Source organism: Pristis pectinata, chromosome 3 (genome assembly GCF_009764475.1).
Source record: "Pristis pectinata isolate sPriPec2 chromosome 3, sPriPec2.1.pri, whole genome shotgun sequence".
Taxonomy (NCBI): domain Eukaryota; kingdom Metazoa; phylum Chordata; class Chondrichthyes; order Rhinopristiformes; family Pristidae; genus Pristis; species Pristis pectinata.
This window is the reverse complement of record NC_067407.1, coordinates 81,649,281-81,669,716: the sequence shown is the minus strand read 5'-3', so window position 1 is coordinate 81,669,716 and position 20,436 is coordinate 81,649,281. Positions and strand designations below refer to the sequence as shown.

The 20,436-nt window shown below is 39.5% G+C and overlaps 1 protein-coding gene across 9 annotated transcripts in view; it reads right to left on the bottom strand.

The window, feature by feature from the left end:
- Positions 1 to 20,436, bottom strand: part of LOC127568295 (ras and Rab interactor 2-like) — a 123,738-nt gene that overhangs the window by 37,916 nt on the left and 65,386 nt on the right. For 4 of the 9 annotated variants that reach the window (XM_052011871.1, XM_052011879.1, XM_052011872.1 and 1 more), the window contains 3 exons: positions 8,732 to 8,817; positions 3,850 to 3,944; positions 324 to 516 (listed from right to left, as the gene is read on the bottom strand). In XM_052011871.1, the coding sequence (XP_051867831.1) occupies positions 324 to 516; positions 3,850 to 3,944; positions 8,732 to 8,773 (330 nt within the window). In that variant the 5' untranslated portion in view covers positions 8,774 to 8,817. Of the gene's footprint in view, positions 1 to 323; positions 517 to 3,849; positions 3,945 to 6,312; positions 6,442 to 8,306; positions 8,535 to 8,731; positions 8,818 to 20,436 lie in introns of those variants that run through there. The other 5 variants (XM_052011877.1, XM_052011878.1, XM_052011874.1 and 2 more) reach the window with 4 other exon arrangements.

Below are 20,436 nucleotides of genomic sequence, written 5' to 3'. Positions count from 1 at the left end.
GGATAAGGAGCACAAGTACTGACCTGATCTGACTTAACCAATCTGTACAGTCTTTTGTCTTACACCTCACTTCTGCCCCCAGCTCTGCTTTGAAAACTGTAAATGCCTCCACTATTTCCCAAATTCTGAGGAAGATTCCTGACCCAAAACATTAATTGGTTTCTCCTTCCACAGATGCTGCTTGACTGCCGAGTTCTTTCAGCATTTCTGTTTCTAACTGAGCTGGAACAACTTTCCTCAAGTGTATTCTTTGAAAGAGAAATCCGATGCATCTCTCATAAGTGCAAGTATGTCATACATCCTTTCAGAAGAATGTAACCTACCCCAGCATCCTCGGGCTGCAGAATGCGTAGGGCATCCTCATCGCTCAAGCTGAGTTGTAGCCAGACTGGATAGGTATGCAGAAGACGATCAAAAATGCTTAGGTTGCATATGAAGCTTTCATAGCCAGAATCTCTCAGCCAGTGTTTAGTAGCTTGTTCTCTCTCACGGTCATAATCCATATCCCCTCGCAAACTGCATAACAAATCACCATCAGTGAGAAAAGTAAAGACAATTAAACTATCTGTTTAAAGTAGGCAGTCATGCAAGTAAACCAAGTAAATAATTTTAACAGCAGTTTATCTTAAACAGCATTTTATAAACATTTTCTAATTAAGAGACAACACAGCTGCAACATCTGTTTATTTGCCAGAATTTGACTGGAGGGTGGGCAGGGAAGGGGTTGGGGGAAGAAGAAATATTGGTGATCAGTCATACATCTTTCAAATGGCAACATGTAATCATTAATATTCACCTAAAACTTGATAACAGCCACATAGGCTTTCAAGGACAACAGGCATGGGCATTAAACATTGGCCATGCCAGTGATGGCCACACCCTGAAATGAATAAACTTGATGTCTAATCCAAAGGGCTACACCGAGAGTGAAGCAGTCCTTTGGAACTGTGTCTAGAGTCCAGCTCACACTCCAGTGCCAAGCCCAAATATAATATTATGATTTAAACGAGATTTAGCAAATGCTTATTTTTCCACATCAGCTCCTTCATTTTGAATTGAGTAAACCAATGAATTTACAGAAGTTGCAAACTAGTTGACCTTGCATTGCCACAATAACACAATGGCATGCACGTTGGTAGTGTGAGCAAATTTCCCAGGAAATTATGACAAGAGTTTCACAGTAACACCTGATTAATTAACCATGCCAAAACAGAGAATGTCAGTCATTTCACTGTCCTGCAATCAAACTCTTACCCATGACATATTTAAGTCAATGTTAACAACTCTGTTCTGATGAAAGCAAGTGTTTATGCTACAGTTTCAGTGATCTGACAACAAGGTGATCAGAATGCATTCTCCGATTTAATTCTAGTAATACAAAAACATGCTCACTGATTGCAACAATAAATATGAAACTTCATTTTGTGAAAACAATCGATCCATTCTGGGGATTCATATGGGCCGAGATTGTAAGTATGTCACATATCACTTAGAGAGTTGGTCACTCTCCTGTAATTATTTCACCCAAACCGGATGTCTGTTCCATTGTGAATAATTTTATCACTCAAATTGGCAATGTTTAATTAAATTTGGATGCAATAAGTCACCATTTAACTTTTCCATTTTAAAATCAAATTACTCTATTTTTTCCCCACTGCCACCTGTAGAAGATGACTTTTGTTATTTTGTTCAGAGAATGGTTATGATCTTGAATGTACTGCCTGGAAAAGGGGTGGAAACAGATTCAATAATAAGTTTTAAAGGGAATTGGAGAAATAGTTGACAGGAAAAAGCAATTCTACAGCTGTGTAGGACAGAGTCAGGGGAGCTGAGGAGTGGGACTGATTGGGTAGTTCTTTCAAACAAAGGGCAAATGGTATGTTTGCCTTCATTACAAGAGGGTTTCTTTACAGAAGTAAGGAAGTCCAATAGTAATTATTTAGGGTCTGGTGAGACCATACCTGGAATAGTGCATACAACTGTGGTCTCCTTACTCAAGAAAGGATATGCTTACCATGAGGGAGTGCAGCACAGATTCACTAGACTGGTTCCAGAGATGGTGGGTTTGCTGTAGAGATCAAGTTGACTAGGCCTCTATTCTACACCATTTGGAAGAACGAAAGGAGATCTCATTGAAATGTACAAAATTCTTAATGAGCTTGAGAGGCTAAATGCAGGGATGATGTTTTCCTGACTGAGGAGTCTAGGATGTAGGAGCACAGTTTGAAAATAAGGGATGGGCTGTTTAGGGATATAGCAGAATATAGATCATTTTCAGGCATGGGGAGAGAAATAGCACATGGAGTTTAATCTGGCCAAATGTGAGGTGTTGCACTTTGGGAAATCAAACATAAAGAGACAGTACACAGTTACTAGCAAGACCCTTAACAGTGTTGATGTACAGAGGGATCTTGGGATCCAAGTCCATAGCTCCCTGAAAGTGGCTGCACAAGTTGATAGGGTAGTAAAGGCGGCATATGTCATGCTTGGCTTTATTAGTTGAGGTATTGAGTTCAAGAGTCAGGAAGTTATGTCGCAGCTTTATAAAATTCTGGTTAGGCCACATCTGGAGTATTGCATTCATTTCAGGTTGCCCCATTATAGGGAGGATGTGGAGGCTTTGGAGAGGGTGCAGAAGAGGTTTACCAGGATGCTGCCTGGATTAGAGAGTATGTGCTATGAGGAGAGGTTGGACAAACTTGGGTTGTTTTCTCTGGAGCGGTGGAAACTGATGGGAGACCAACTGAAGTTTATAAGATTATGAGAGGCATAGACAGAATAGATAGCCAGTATCATTCTCCCAGGGTTGAAATGTCAAATACTAGAAGGCATACATTTAAGGTGGGAGGGAGTAAGTTCAAAGGAGATGTGCAGGGCAAGTTCTTTTTTCTGTTTTACACAGAGGATGGTGGGTGCCTGGAATGCATTGCCAGGGGCAGTGTTGGAGTCAAATATGATAGAGGCGTTTAAGAGGCTCTTAGATAGGCATGTGAATATGCAGAGAATGGAGGGATATGAATTTGTGTGGACAGAGGGGACCAGTTTACTAGGCTTTTAGTTACTCGTTTAATTAGTTCGGCACAACATTGTGGGCCGAAGGGCCTGTTCCTGTGCTGTACTGTTCTATGTTCTAAGATGGAAATTAGAAGTTTCTTCAATGAGAGGGTGACGAACCTTTGGAATTCTCTGCTCCGGACAGCTGAGGAAGTTCAGTTATTCATTCCAAAACAGAGATTAATAAGGTTTCTGGGCATCAGGGAATAGAGGGTTATTGGCTATAATCTTGCTGAATAGTGAAACAGGCTTGAAGAGCTCTAGGCCTATCCTTGTTTCCATTTCTTATGCTCTTAACAGCTGATGCAAGCGTGATGAGCTAAATGACTTCCTTATGTAATGTATTATTTTATGGTCTACAAAGTAGTTTTGTTGACTACGAGTTTTGAGGCACGAGGAAGGAGATGGGCAATATGACAGAGACATAATGGTAAAAATTATGTACCAATTGAACATCTCAGAGCAAAGTAAAGTAACCTGAAACAGCCACAAGTGGCAAGCTCCAAACCAAATATTCTGGGATTCTGGCCACAGATATATTGAGGGATATAGTGTTGATTCTGAATGTAAGCAAATTTAATATGAAGTCACTACTGATTCCCCACCCATCAAAAATGAGCAAGATGTTAGCAATCTCAGCGGCATTGGGAAACTCATCTTAAAGGAGGCTTGAATTCCACGCAGAGTTAAGAGTCAGAATACAGTGCATGCTGAAAGAAAATTAGTTAGTGTGGAGGGTTGCTGCAATAATTTGTGCATTAAAGTATGCATTATTAAAAATGCATGAAAACTCACCGTAGCCACCTAGCATAGTGAGCATCTTCGTCTAAATCAGGAGCAGAATGAACCATTTTCAGTTCTCCAATCTCGAAGGCAAGTGTGTCAACCAGCTGTGATAAGCAGGCAAGAGTCTATTGTTAGATGACGGAAAGGTGTGCTGCTAAGAACCAGTTAATCAGTCTGCAGAGGCTTAACATCACTGAGAACACAAAGTATTTAGGGCAGGATTGCCCCTGTACTTTAGTTAAACATTAGAACTCCCAATAAAGGCAAGCACTTTGGAATGTATAGATACGGGCACCTCATCTACCTTTTAAACAACACTGACCTTTGGGAAAGATCTTGGAAATGTTGCCAAACAAAAGAACTGCAATGCAGTGAACTTGCCACTTGTATGGAAAATAGTAGAATATTAAAAATACTAGAGGCTGAGCTTGTTGCCTTATTACAAAAAAAGTATTGTCAGGTCATTTAAAACATTCCTATTTCTCAGATACTTCTGCAGAAATTAATAAAAATAACAAAATGTGCGAAAAGCAGCAGAACCATTTCTTTGTGCAGATCTAATTATCCGCAAATGCCCAAAACTAACTGACCACAATGACCAATCGATCATGAACACTGACAACAAACATTTCCAGCACTGAAAATGTAAAATTGCAAGTAAAGACATTTTATTTATTTTACCTTTCTCTCTCTTTGGCACACAATTTAAATGTTGCTTTATAGATAGTGATTTAGATTCTGCAGTAGCAATTTTACTGCAATGGGGACTAAGAAATCTCCAAAGTGGGCCTAGGTATGATCTTGAAGCACAGTATCATCTTGTCCTGCCTTTACCACAATATCCAATCTTAATTTAGGAGTTCAAAACCCCACAAGTAACAAAAGGTGCTTGGAGTACAGAGCACCACAGGGCAAGTACCTTTAGCAAGATGCGTATTTAATTCTTGTTTGACCAAAAATTCTACCCAGCGTGCCATGAGACACCAAGGGACCTCTTTGAAGCAAATTAAAAAAAAACAGGCTGTAAACTGAAGAGTCTGCAAGTTGTTTTCTTTCAACAAATGGGATTAACCCAAGGGCACATTTATTGGTTTTCTCCACAGAGATATTGCAGTCTGACTGTCTGCAGCATTTCCACAGAGTGAAAAAAACAAATTCTCCACGTGCTGATAAGTTCAGAGTTCTTCCCATCACAACAACTTTTCCCTGAAAATTGATGACACAGAGCCAATAGGATTAGGATGCATGGATGTGTGGAGTAAACTAGACACAGAAGGGACAATTCAAAGGGAGGGGTTTGTGTCAGTTTTCATGGGCATGATTCTTTTGCATTTCAAAGGGGAAGCATTGAGGGCAGCTTGCCAGGAAACTGTGGACAAGTCAGATCAATCTGTACAGATGGAGGGCAACTGCTTCATTTGATCACTGGGTGAGTTGTGTCCACATAGAGTTGAAACTAACCACATGGGAGTTCAAGTTACTGTTAAGAAATTAAAGTCGTGTTGAGTTGTTAAGTATACAAAAGTAACATCAATACCTTTTACTTTATTTTAGTTTGTAGCCCTTATGCACTTTGGGTTGCTTACAAAGTCATATTATTTGTTGTGTTTTAACATTATTACAGTTGTAATGTTGGTTTTAATAAAGATTCAAAAGTATTTTAAGTTTAGCTGGTTTGTGAGGCTGAGATAGTTTTACCCTGGCTAGAAAGGCTCAGAGCTGAACACTGATGGTGGGTATTAGGGAGGATTAAACATAATACCTTCAGCATATAGTAGCATCTTAGGACAAGTTCAAATCATGACAATCATCATTTATCTCAAAACAGCATCCTAAAAATCAAATTGGTCTGCCTTGCCAGCACAACACCCATTCCCTCCTACTTCATCTCAGTCTGATCGGTTGAAGAGCCTTGTTGTTCTTGATCTGCTCACAGAGGGTACACTGAATCATGTGCCAGATTAGAGCAAGTTTCCACTCAAAAAGGTCAGAAAACACTGTGGACAGCTGCCAGTGTGGTGAATGGTAAACTTTGTTCCTTTACTGTTGATGGCAAAGTCAGGGGAGGAGGTACTGTTGTTTCACGCATCAATTAATGTCAGTGAATAGGTGGGTGTCCATAATCCCTGAAACATTTTACTGCTTCTGTCAAAAGGCCAACTCTACCTGGTATCTCAGTCCTGAAAGTAGAGAAAAAGCAGGTTTGTACCAGTGACCTTGGTATATCCAATGCTTCATTTTACATGCAAATATTTTTTTTTAAGAAACATTATCAAAAGTAGAGTTGACTCAAACCTCATATGTACAGCCAAGATACAATATGCTTTCATCCACATTCAGGTGCATAAACATTGAGGAAATGTCAGGAGTGAGATGTTCAAAAGATCACAATCATATGAAAAGATCTTCATTTTAAAAAAATGTCAAATTAGGTCATTACATATAAACCAAGAATGAACAATCAAGACTTACTTTAAACATAAATATTCAACAGACATGGCTTCTGTGATCTAGTTCAAACTATCTAAGCAGTATGCTCACTATTGTTGGGGATAGGATTTTAAAGTAGCACATTCTATCCCATTGAAAATTCCACTGTAGCTGAAAGAAAACAAAGTCACATGTCGCAATATGCATCAGCTGGGTTACAAAACAGACTTCCTAAACTCTAAACTGCAGTGACCGCAAGACTACATTCCACAGAATTCAGATAGTGAAAACAAGTTCTTTTCCAACATAAGTACTCCATTATCTTTGTTTATATTTCTTACAAAAGGATAGTTATGCAAAACAGAATTTAAAGTCTTTTTAGTAGTTAACCCAACTTTTGCTAAAAATATGAAGGAACACATTTGCATTTACATGACAGCTTTCAGGGCCCAAGGGTGTGTTACGATCACAGTAATGCCACTTGTTTCTCACTTCAACCAATTGAATAATAAATTTGATCAAGATGTCCACATTTTCATTATTCCCCTTCATTTGAGACTATAATACGGTTTGTAATGACTATATTACATTGTTCAGATAAAACAAAACAGGCTTAAAAATGGAATAAAGTTCAAAACAGGGTTACTAGCTATATATGGACTTCAGTTATTAAGATCTGTGTAATAAAGGGGTTCCAAAAGTTAGATACATGGCAGTGAGAACAAACTTTCTCAATCTACCCAACCGTGGTTCCACCCACACCCTCTACCATCTTTAAATTTTCAGTCTGTTCAGCATCTAGTACTAGATGAGCAGAATTTTATTCAGTTATTGTGAAGATCAACACCATTTTCTCTAGACATCCACTCTTTCCCTTTCTCTGTCACTTGCCTGAACCTAAACTAGACTCTGAGCCTCAGTAGCATATTTAGCCCAGAGATGACCCTATAGCTGTGCATCATTAAAACCACCCACTTCCATCTCTGTCATCTGCTGTACTCGTGTCCTCTGCTGAAACCCTCATTAATGCTCCTATTCCCCCCAGGCTTGGTTATTTCATTGCACTCCTAGCCAGTCTACATCACTCGACTTTCCTTAAATGCAAGGCCATCCAAAAATCTGTCACCATGTCCTTATTCATATCCACACATCTGTTGACCTACATTGGCTCTCTGTTAAGGAACAGCTCGATTTTAACATTCTCATCCATTTTCAAATCCCTCAATATTCCCTCCCATGCCTATCTCTGTAATCTCCTCCAGCCTTGTAAGCCTTCAAAATAATTATGCCCTTCTACTTCTGCATCTAGTGCTGGATCAAGTTTTTCCAACAATTGCCACATTTAATTGTTCCACGGCTGGCCTTCAGATTCCCTGCCCCCAAAGCTCTGAAAGTACCTCCCTAAACTAATCTTACTTCACCAATTTTCTTCCGAAAAGCTGCCTAAAACTAACCATCTGAAACAAAACATCTCCTAATACCTCATTGTGGTTTGCTGTTAATTTGTGGTTTATAATACAGTGAAGTGGTTTAGAACATTTTGTTACACCAAAGGAAATTTAAAGAAAAGGAAATGAAATATTAAGTAGAAATTTAGAAAACTAATCTGGTCTCTTTATCTTAGGTCCAAAATCCTTGCACTTCAGCAAACAAACTCCAGCTGATACAAGTTTGCACACACATTTAATTTGTGATCTATCATTATAATGTTCTGCTCCAATCTACACCTTTTACCATGCCATCTAACTTAGTGCATCGAGTGTCAATTAACATGTACGGTTCACTATTCCTTCACTGAAGTTATAGTGAAAAGACAAGGTCTGTGCACTAGACACATCCCGCAAAATTCTCCCTCTTCTACACCCTACCCATTACAAAAAGGTTGCCTCTAATAGTATCAAGCGTTATTTTTGTTGACAGTCTTTTATCAAACGTTGCCAAATGCATTCTGGCAGCCAATATAAATAACATCCAAATCTAGCACACAAGTTAACTTCTTGAAAAAATTTCAACCAGGCTTGCTAAACTCGACTTACCTTTTACGAGTCCATGTTGATGGACTGTGATCAGCTTGTACTTGTCCTCTCAGCCTGTCCCTAATGAACATTGTTTAATCTACTAACATTTACAGCTGAGCTTTTGACCATCTCAGCAGTCTGTCTACAGGAAAAAGGAAATACAGCCAGGGTGGGATCATTTCCTCATCGCTCAAGCATGCTTCCTGGCATGTCCACTGATGGCAAAGCACCGACAGGCGTTACTGGACTGAAGTGCTCTACTGCATCCTCCCCCACTTACCCCATCCACCCAAACCAAAATAAAAAGCCACAGAGTGGACGTTAGGGGCTTTGCTGAAGAAATAAGGAAAGGCAAAAAACAGAGCAAGGAGAAAAGCAAGGAAACAAATTGAAGTGGTTCGTAAATTGCTTCTGTTAAAAACACTGTAACAAGATTACAATACCTTAAAAAAACTCCCTTTCCTCAGCTCAACCAGACCTGACATTCTCAGTGAATATTTGGGAAAGCTTCAGAGTTAGCCAGACGGACCTGAAACCAAAGACATTTAATGGTTATTCCATGCTGAAGGAAATACTGATGCTCGTTGCAAAACCACCAGCCAAAACACACATTCTGCCAAATTCTATGACAACACTATCCTTTCATTAAATCCATAAAGCAAAGTAACATTGGTAAACTGACCCCAAAACAGAGCAAAACAAAGTTCAGCAACACTGTCTTCCAGTGCCCTCTCTGCCTGTAATAAATAAAAACAGCTTAAAGCTCATTAACTACAAAGACTCCAGAGATGTCCTGCAAATCCAATTCTCCTGTGTTGAGACTGCGTGTTGAAACACGCAGCTGCTTGTATTTAAGTTTAAATTTGGAAAACTGGCTTGTTAACTCACTTCTTTTTTAAACTAATTATAAACCTAACCCTTTCTCACTTGACCACAAAGTAATTAGTTTTAGGTGCAAAGCAAAGAAAATTGTTTTCAACAGCTGGTTATTCTCAAAGGGTTGCCCATATCTGGAGACCCTTTACAATTTTTTAATCTAAGCCATATATATAAAATATCTCATGAAGTTGTTATAGCAAAGCCGTGTCACATTGAAGAAATGTTATCCTTTGACATAAGCCAATTGGAGTTTAATTTCTCATAATTTCTCACCAATGCGCGTGCACACACAAACGTATTCCTAGACTCAGAAATAATAGCTCACTTGATTAGCCACTTCAAAAGTTCATTCTCAGACAGATGCATGTTCAACAGGTAGATTGGCAAAGATGAGGTCAAGTAGATTTGTCCTCCCTGTTGCTTCACTCACTACCTGCCACAGCTGTCTGGCTGGTTCAGTGCTCCACTGACATTCCACGCTTTGCTACTTTCAGTGCTTCTCTTAAGTGCTGTTTAACATGAGAGCCAACCAGTTCATCACATAAGAGAGAAAAGTAGGTGGCAATCAGGAGGAAACACAGAAAACAGTCTGAGGGAAAAAGAAAAGCAAAGTTGCAGATATATTTCCAAGAAAGGCAAAAGCCATTTTGGCCCCTCAAACCTGCTTCACCTTTAAATACAATCATGGCTGATCATCAACCTCAATATGACATTCCTGCTCTCTCTCCAACACTTGATGCCTCTTACATCTAGAAAGTTATCTCTCTCTTTCCTGAACATATTCAGCAAGTTGTCCTCTACAGCCTTTCTGCGGGCTCACCAGCCTCCAGGTGAAGAAATTTCTCCTCATCTCGGTCCTAAATCCCTTCCCCTCTAACCTGAAACTGTGATACTCGTACATCTGGGGAAACATCCTCACACCAGTCTGTTGGGCCCCATCAGAAGTTTGTAATTTTCCATTAGATCCCCTCTCATTCTTCCAAATTCTAGTAAATGCAACCTGATTAAACAAACCTCTCCTCATGCGAAAATCCTGTCATCCCAGGAATCAGTCTAAGGAATCTTCATTGCACTCCTTCTCTGGCAAATATATCCTTTGTTTAGATAAGGAAAACAAAACTGTACACAATGAGAGTGCTGCCAAATAAACCACTAATGATTCCTACAAATGTTTGCAAGCTACTGAGTCACAGATGAGAGCTTAAAGATATTTTGGAACAACATCACAGCCATTTCAAAAATATGGCTGAAAGGGGAGCGAAACTGGAACCCTGATGATCCTGGCTTTCAGGCTTTTCAAATGTGATGATTGGAGAGATACAATAGTTGGGGTGGGGGGTTGAGGGCAAGGGCGTGGGCAAGGGTGGGATCGGTGTTGCTGGTTAAATCGTAGTTGTGAGAAGAGATGATACTTTGGAAGGAGCATCAAATAAGGTTGTATGGATTGAGGTAAAGAGTACAAAAGAGGTGGTCACACTATAGACAGGCTACTATAGACCTCCAAACAGTCTAAGGAGGATAGGAAAGCAGATTTGTAGGCAAATTTGAGAAGTGCAAAAACGCTCAGCCATTTAATGTTTTCTTATTATGATACAGGCTATTCAGCTCATCAGCTGCATGCTGGTTGCCAGGAGGGGAGTCCCATTCCATCTCTTCTTAGTGACTGCAGATGCTGGAATCTAGATAAAAAACACTGTGATGCTGGAGGAACTCAGCAGGCCAGGCAGCATCCGTGGAGAAAAGCTGGTGGTAAACGCTGTGAGTCAGGACGCTTCTCTCCTTATTTCCCCTCAGCCCTAACTTATTCATTCCCTCACATGCCCATCAAATCCCCTTTGACTCTGATTGCCACATACCTACACACGATCAATTTACGATAGCCAATTCACCTACCAACATGTGTTTGGAATGCGGGAAGATTCTAAAGCACCCAGCAGAAACCCACACAGCTACAGGGAGAACATGCAGATTCCACACAGACAGCACTCAAGGTCAGGATCGAACTCGGGATCCCTGGAGCTGCAAGGAAATAACACTAACTGCTGAGCAACCGTGCCCTTGAAATCTTGGAAGATTTCAACTAGCTTAATATTAGCTGGGATACAGTCAGTGTAAAAAGGTGTAGAATTCCTAAATTACATACAACAGAATCTGCTATGCTGATATGTAGCAAATCCAACAAGAGAAGGGGACAGTTCTGGATTCAGTTTTAGGGAACATTGCTAGGAGATAGAATGAGTATCACTAGGAGAGCCTTTTTGTGGTAGTGATAAGTCAATTAGATTTAGCATAGTTATGGAAATGGATGAAGATAAAATAGAAGAAAAGATTCTAATTTTTGGCAAGGGGAATCTTACTAGATTGAGAAGTGGTTTAGTAAGAATGGACTGAAAATAGTTTAATCAGTCTCGGAGCAACAGGAGGAAATTAAGAAGGAAGTTCAAGGTAAACATGTTCCCACAAAGAAAGTGTGTTACTGCTGAATCTAGAGGTCTCAGATGACAAAAAGTAGGATATGACAAATAAAAAGGAAGTGCATGTCAGTCAGAGAACACGCAGGAATAATATTAAGAGGGAATTAAGAAAGCAGAGGGATAATGTGAAAAAATACTAGCAAGTAAAATCAAGGAAAATCCAAAGATGCTTATAATCACAGAAAGAGGAAGAGGATAACTCAGAAGGAGGGCCTATTATGGAGGGCTGAAAGTGAATGTGTGTGGAGGTGGAGGATTTGTTTAAACTTTCTTATGTGGGTTCAATCATATAACTACAAACCAGATGCTCAAGTTTGGTATCAGGCAAATGTTCGGAATCCATTCTTAGGGAAAGTATGGACCTTCATTTAGAAAGGCAGAAGTTAAATCGGGGACAATCAGCATAGTTTTAAGGGAGGATTGACAAATGCTTTAGGGACTGGAAGGGCTGTAACCAGGTCAACAGGACACAGACCTTGGTTTCAATAATGTATATTAATGGTTTCAGCCCAAATGTAGCAGGCACAATAAAGAAGTTTGCAGATTAGATAAAAAGTAGTCTTGTGGTTGATGGTGAGGAGGAAAACTTTGGACACTTGGAAGAAACAGATAGTCTGGAACAAGGCAAGGGAATATACAATTCATGAGAGGATATTGAGTGGCATACGGTATAGAGGCATTGGAGTGTACATCCACAGATACTTAAAAAGGTAACAGATTAATAAAGCAGTTAAAAAAAATCACATCAGCTGCAAAAGCAGGGAGATTATGCTCAGACTTTACATAAACCAGTCAGCTCAAATACACTACATGGTTCCGGTTGCCACATTACAGGAATGATGGGATTGCACTGGAGAAAGGGGCAGAGGGGATTTACAAGGATGTCATCATGTCTGAAAACTTTTAGCTATGAGGGAACGTTCGATAACTTGGGGTGTTTTCTTCAAAACAGAGGAGGCCGGGGAGAGAAAATTGAAGTGCATAAAATTACAAGGAGACTAAATAAATAGGAAAGACCTCTTGTTTTTCTACAGGGAGGTTGTAAATCACAAGGCATAGAGTTAATTGGTGGAAGAATCAGAGGGGAGATGAGGGGAAAAGAAACTTCACCTAGCAGGTAATATAGAGGTCTGGAATTCTGTCTGAAGTAATAGTGGAGGCAGAAACCATTACATTGAAGAACATTTGGATGTGTATTTGAAGGGTCATGATCAGAAGGGTTAGCACTGGGAGCTTATTTACAACTAATACAAAGGAATGATCACCATTCAGCCCATCACAAGTCATAAATTTTCTATTATGAAAATGGAAATAATATTAATACAAATTTTATTATAATAAAATTATAATAAAGATATATCATTATAATAAAATTATACTATTTTTTAAATTTTATGTCAACTAACACAATGCTGTGAATGTTGACTGGTGACATGTATAACATCAGCATTAATGTAGCTCAAAGGTCATGATGCATTGCATGGAGCAAATTATTTTTGAAACGTGATGACTGTGGTAAAGTTTTATGGTTAAAGCAAGTCATCAAATTTTGCTAACCAGTCACAATTTAATAGTTATTTTTATTTTATTTACAGGGGCACATCAAGAGAAAAATTTTCAGTGTTCCCCACATTGCCTTGTCCCACCACCAATCACTCCAAACCCCAAACATTGCCTTAAAATGGTAAGCAATTCACTTTGTGTTGAGTTTTGCAATAATATTCAGGACTGGTTAAATTCCTGCTAAAGTAGGAAACGTCTGCACCGCCAACTCTGCTGAAACTGTTGCCATACCAACTGCAACAGAAAGCTCCACTCTACAGAAAAATGCTGTTGTTTCGACATTAATTTGTTTTATAGTTTACAGTCACTAATTTTATGAATGGAACACTGGTTTAGCAACACATCCAGCAACTGGAAGCAACACAGCGCTGTCAGTGTTAGTGCTCTGAGCTATGAGAAAAAAAGAGCAAAACATGGGCTTCCAGGCTGGAAAGGAGATACAACATACAGTAGTTAATCTTACTGGGATGTAGAAGATAGTAAATAGCATGGCAGATGTTCAACAAGAATACTGCCTTAAATTCAGGGGTAGGACAAAGGGACTTGCCCATTGAAACTTAAGGACTGATACCAGGAACTTTTCCCATAAAATGGGATTATGGAAAAGATTTATGGACAAAATTTGGAAATAAAAACCTCTAATTATTTAAGTAGATGCAGCAAAAAAAAAGGGAAAATGTGGTGTAGTCCTTGATCATGAATCAAAATGGGATGGATTACCTTTCACATCTACAAATTTCTTGTGAGATGATATGTTTGTTGTCATCCCCTCTGGATCATTGTGTGAAATAATCCTGCAAGCTATTATTTAAACTAGAGCAAAAAACAAACTGGTGGAGGAACTCAGCAGGTTGAGCAGTATGTGTGTGTGGGGTGGGGGGGTGGAATGATTTGTTGACATTTTGGATCGAGACCCTGTTTCAGGACTGATACAGGATCTTGACCCAAGATGTTGACAATTCCTTTCCTCCCACAAATTCAGTTCGACCCATGAGTTCCTCCTGCAGTTTGTTTTTTTTTTGTTCCAGATTCCAGCATCTGCAGTCGCTTGCGTCCATTATTCAAAGTACTCCATTTCAAGAGGGAGTAGACCTGAAGGAGGATGAGAAACAAAAATATAAACAGCATAATCTATTAGGATGCATGGAATCCACAGTGACTTGGCCATTTGGATTCAGAATTGGCTTGCTTATAGAAGACAGTGGGTAGTGGTCAATGGGACTTATTCTGGCTGGAGATCCATAACTAGTTGTGTTCCCCAGGGATCTGTACTGGAACCTCTGTTGTTTGTGATATACTGAATGATCTGGATGAAAATGTAGATGGGTGGGTTAGTAAGTTCACAGCCGCTATTATGGATAGCATAGAAGATTGCCAAAGGATACAAAAGGATATACATCAGTTGCAGATATGGGTAGAGAAATGGCAGATTGAGTTTAATCCGGCCAAATGTGAGGTGGTTGATCACTTTGGGAGATCAAATGTAAAGGGACAGTACATTGTTAATGGCAAAACACTGAACAGTGATACCTTGGGGTCCAAATCCATAGCTCCCTGAAAGTGGCTGCACAGGTTGATAGGGTGGTAAAGGCAGTGTATGGCATGCTTGCCTTCATTAGTTGAAGCACTGAGTTCAAGAGTCTGGAAGTTATGTTGCAGCTTTGTAAAACTCTAGTTAGACTACATCTGGAGCATTGCATTCAATTCTAGTTACCCCATTATAGGAAGCATGTGGAGGCTTTGGCAAGGATGCAGAACAGGTTTACCAGGATGCTGCCTAGATTAGAGATCATGTGCGATAAGGAGAGGTTGGACAAACTTGGGTTGTTTCCTCTGGAGTGGCAGAGGCTGAGGGGAGACCTGATAGAGCTTTATAAGATTATGAGAGGCATGGATAGAGTAGCCAGCCGATATCTTTTTCCCCAGGGCTGAAATGCCTAATACTATAGGGTATGCATTTAAGGTGAGAGGGGGCAAGTTCAAAGGAGATGTGCGGGGCAAGGTGTGTGTGTGTGTGTGTGTGTGTGTGTGTGTGTGTGTGTGTGTGTGTGTGTGTGTGTGTGTGTGTGTGTCTGGAGTGCATTGCCAGGGATGGTAGTGGAGGCAAATACGACAGAGGCGTTTCCGAGACTCTTAGATAGGTAAATGAATGTACAAGGAATGGAGAGATATGGACATTGTGTAGGCAGAAAAGATTAATTTAATTAGGCATTTAATTACTAGTTTAATTAGTTCAGCACAGCATCATGGGCCAAAGGACCTGTTCCTTTGCTGTACTGTTCTTTATTCTGTGTTCTATACTCCCTTGGGATTAACTGCATATTTTCATTTTCTGATAGGTATGTATGTGGCAGAAAATGCATTTAATTTGCCAACTTCCTGCAGTTTATTCAAGCTGACCATCTTAGTATTGGAAATATAAACAAACATGAAAGTCATCCAAAGGCTCAATGAGGGTTTTATATACAATGCCGATAAGTAATTCAGTGATAAATATCTAGGACTAGGAATTCCGTCATATAAAACAGCATTTTTGTGCACCATACCATTTGTTTTTCAGATAAAGAGCAATCCCAAATACATCAGTTTTGGGTTGGCAGGCAGCCATTAGTGGGATACCACAAGGGACAATATTGAGGCCTCAGCTATTTGCATTTTACATCAATAACTTGCATGAAAGGACAGCATAATACATCCAACCAACAACACCAAATTTGGGAATCTGTAGTATTGTCTTTGTGTAAAATCACATCACATGGTGCATTCTGTTCCTAAAGGTACATTTACACTTGCATACACTGCAGGATTCCATTCCCTGACCTACTATTGGCATGACTGGAAGCGAGACATCACTTGGAATCTTTGAGGATGGCTTCAGTGACATCCATTCCCCAGGTCAAACCTCCTCCTTTACTGGTGGGGTTCATAACAATGACAGACTTTGCCCCATTGACTGGAGATAGGAGAAGTCTGCCCCATTAACCATTTGCCTTTCAAAGTTATATCTGCCTAAAATCACTCCACTAAAGTGGCAGTGTCACATGGCTCTGGGAGTAACGGATGCTGTGCGCACACAGTGGGCCTGAGATTTATGATTCTAACATGCTAAATCTATTGCATACTGTCCGTGTTAGAAGACTACTCCTCTGAGGCTTCCAATGAAATTGGATTGGATCCCCTGTCCAATATATGCTTTCATGTGCAGAATCAGTTCTAGGCCTTTGGTGTTATAAAAGCCTCCTGAGAAAAAGTTATCTATGCACAAAAAAAAATTTGACCTCTGTGCCTTTAAATGTAATTTTAGGTTACTACAAATTTGGAATAGAATGCATTTACTAAAGGGGTTATTTACAGTATTGGCTCGTAGATGCCAAATGTCTGAGAAAGGAAGCAAGTGCCCATTTCTGAACAGACCAACCACACAAACAACTCTGTAACAGCCAGCCATACAGGTTTTGCAGATTTATCATTCATGTGCCAGCAGTTACCCAAACAAAATAACATGCCTGATTATACAGATTTTCCTTCATGCAACTCTGCTAAAGGAGAAACTTGGAACCCTTTACTCAACTGCTTCCAATTTATTTTTTTTTACACACACACATATATATATATATATATATATATATATATATATATATATATAATATGTTATATATATGTGTGTGTAATATATATATATGTAATATATATATATATGTAATATATATATATATATGTGTAATATATATATATATATGTGTGTAATATATATATATATATATATATATATATATATATATATATATATATATATATGTGTGTGTGTGTGTGTGTGTGTGTGTGTGTGTGTGTGTGAGACAATGGTGGAAGTAATGCTACCTGACCTGCTGAATAGAACGTAAAAGGTTTGAGGTTGGAAAGTACTAAACCTGTGTTATAGGTATAAAACTGGGGTCATGGGATCCAATATATGGGTAGTCTGTACACACTCATTCTGCACTGAAAGTAATCCCTCAGCCATATTGGTCAATACTTATCAGTTAGTGTCCAGCATTAGCACTGGGTGGGGGTGGAGGTGGTGGAAGAATGCTGGTGTGCAAAACCTGCATTTTCTGGAACTCCACACACCCCACAGATAGTCCATCAGTGTTTGGGGAATAGATGATCCGAACAGCTGACAGAATTCACATTCCAACAAAAACCTCAGTCAACCAAGGCAATGCCTGCTCTTGAGCAGACGAGGATCTGCTGCCTCTTAAGACAGGCTTGGCCGAGACCACTGCATACACAAAGAAGAATTACTACAGAAACATGCTATGCCTTCTCATCTGCACTGGCCAGGATTAGGAGTTCTCAATTATGGATTCATCGATAAAGGTCTTCAATTCCATTTTCAGTGCTTCCATGTTCTCCTTCTATGTCACTAGATCAGGCTCTGCAGAGTCCATTAAAAAAACAGAAGCAGGTGTAGGGCATACAGCCGCATTAGCCTGCTCCACCACTCGAAAATTATTGCTGATCTTTGACCTCAACTATTTCCCTGCCCATTCCTTCCATCCCAACTCCAGTAAGAAGTCAAAAGTCTATTGATCTCAGCTGTAAACATACTCCTCACTTGAACTTCCTCAAATCTCTAGGGAAGAGGATTCCACAGATTCACAAAATATTGAGTAAACAAATTCCTTCATCTCAGTTCTTTGACACGATTGCGAGTCTTGAGACTGTGCTCTGTGGCCTCATGTCTGGAGGCTCTCCAGGCTGAGGAAACTGCCTCAACATTTGGAACATAGAAGAGTACAGCACAGGAACAGGCCCTTCAGCCCATGTCTGCGCCAATCATGATGCCCATCTAACAAATCACATCTACCTGTACATAGTCTGTATCCCTCTATTCCCTGCCCATTCATGCGTCTGCCCAAATGCCTCTTAAACTTTGCTGTCATATCTGCCATCTTCTTGTCCACTCTCTTAAGCCCTCTATCCTTTTGCATCCTCCCACAGCTTTTACTCACTTAGCTGTGTATCATCAGCACACCAATAGCAGTCTGCCAATCTGAAAATGCTGCCTTTGTTCTTAGCATCTATTTTCTGTCCTTTAATTAATCCTCTATCCACACCAATAAATTATCCCACCCAATGAGCTCTTTTTACACAAAAACCTTTCAGGTTGTATCTTATGAAAAGCCTTTTGAAAATCCAGAGACACTAAACCACGATATTTCCTTTATTAACCCTCCTAATTACATCCTTAAAAAAAACTCCACTTGGTTTGTCATACATATTGACCCTTCCCCAATTATTTATCATTTTCTTGTACACTTTTAGCACTCCTTAATAATGAATCCCAGCGTTTTCCTGACAATTCATCTTAAACCACATTGTCTGTACTTGTCAAATTTCACTCCTTCCTTGAGTAACCACATTACACTTAGTAGTGTCCAATTCACTGGGACCATTCCAGAGTCTGGGGTAATTTTGGAAGATAAGCACAAACACATCCATTACATCTGCAGCCAGGTCTGTTAGAACCTTATGAATCTGGCCATCAGCTCTTGGGGATTAGTTCGCCTTGGGGGTGAAAGACTGACAGTTTGATGAATAATGTCTCATACAATCAAATCTACATTGAGCCACAGCCATGAAACCGGTTAACAACTTTTCCTGCCACATCACTGAATCTGATATACTTCATTATTGTGAACATCACTGAGGTGGACTTTAGCCAATCTTTACTGATTCGCATACTCTAAAATATAAACATTAACTTTTGCGGTGCAGGTTTTCTTTAAAATCTTTCACATGCTGTAAATGTCAAGAAATCGATACAATAAAGTTGGTGTGTACAGATTTATACCGATATGATTCCAAGACTGATACTTGATCTGCATAATTAGGAAAGCAAATGGTCTGTTGGTCTTTATTGCAAGAGGATTTGAGTACAAGAGTAGAGACATCTTGCTCCAATTATATGGAGACTGTATAGTATCTTGAAAGAGGGAGTGTAGCAAAGGTTCACCAGATTGATTCATGGGATGGAAATTTTGTCTTTCAAGGATTGATTAAGCAGACTGATCCTAAACTCTTTAGAGTTTAGGAGAATGGTAAGTGGTCTTATTGTAACATCCAAAAATCTTTTTGCAATTTACAGGGTAATTGCATAGTTGACATCTCCCCTGGCTGGGGAGTCTAGATTCAGGGGCCACATAATTAAAATAAGGGATGGCCCATTCTGTACAGAGACTGGAATGAATTTCTACATGCAGAGGGTACTGAATCTTTGGAATTGTAGAGGGGTATGGAAGTTCAGTTGCTGAGTACATTCAAGACAAAGATAGATAGTATTTTAGATTTCAAGGCCAGCAAAGGATATAGGTTAGTGTGGGGAAGTTGGGAAAAAAAGCAGCCATAAGCTTATTAAATGGTGAGCAGGCATAAGGAGACAAGGCCCAAAGGCCTCCTCCTGCTTCTGTTTCTTATGAACACTCACTCCTAGTCCTCCACTGATCTGCCATCCACATACTTGTAAGGTCACCTCTAGGTCTGACACTGAATTTTTTTTCCAACAAAATCTATCTATATACATGTACACACTGAGGAACCAATAATAGACCCTAAAACACAGATCAGTTTCCAAACCACTTGTGTCAAGTGGCTTCCTGCTGTGGACTACTCTAATAGAGAGTAATCTTTATTACACAGCTGCACCTTGTGATTTCAAAATCAGTCACTACTTATAAGTTTCAATAGAAATTTTGTTTACTAACATTTTCTTGTAGGTATTTACCTCTTTTAATGTGTTCATTAATGTGTGTTAATGCACTTAGAACATGAAGAGAAGAGCTTTTTCCATCCAAGTGTTTTGTTACCTGCGGGAAGTCCGTTCCTCTATCTGTCACAGGTAACAAGGACTTAGTGTGCTTACGTATACCAAAATTGGCCTCAATAAACAAAAGAGAATTCATCTGGGATTTCCAAGTTCAATCACGAGCTCACACCCTAGCATGTGAATAATGTACAGATCAGAATCCTTTGGTTGAAACTCCTGTTGAAACTCTTCGTCTAAACCCACACATACAAAGAGGTCATTTCGATGAATATCCCCCAAAACAAGATGAGTCACCTCTTTTAGAACAGGAGGGTGAGAATTATCTAAGCTACAGTCATAAAACATCTAACTGCCTTTGAAAACATAACACTTTTAATGTGAAGCATCTTTAATGTGAAGTGTGCCAAATTCATGCAGGAAGTTA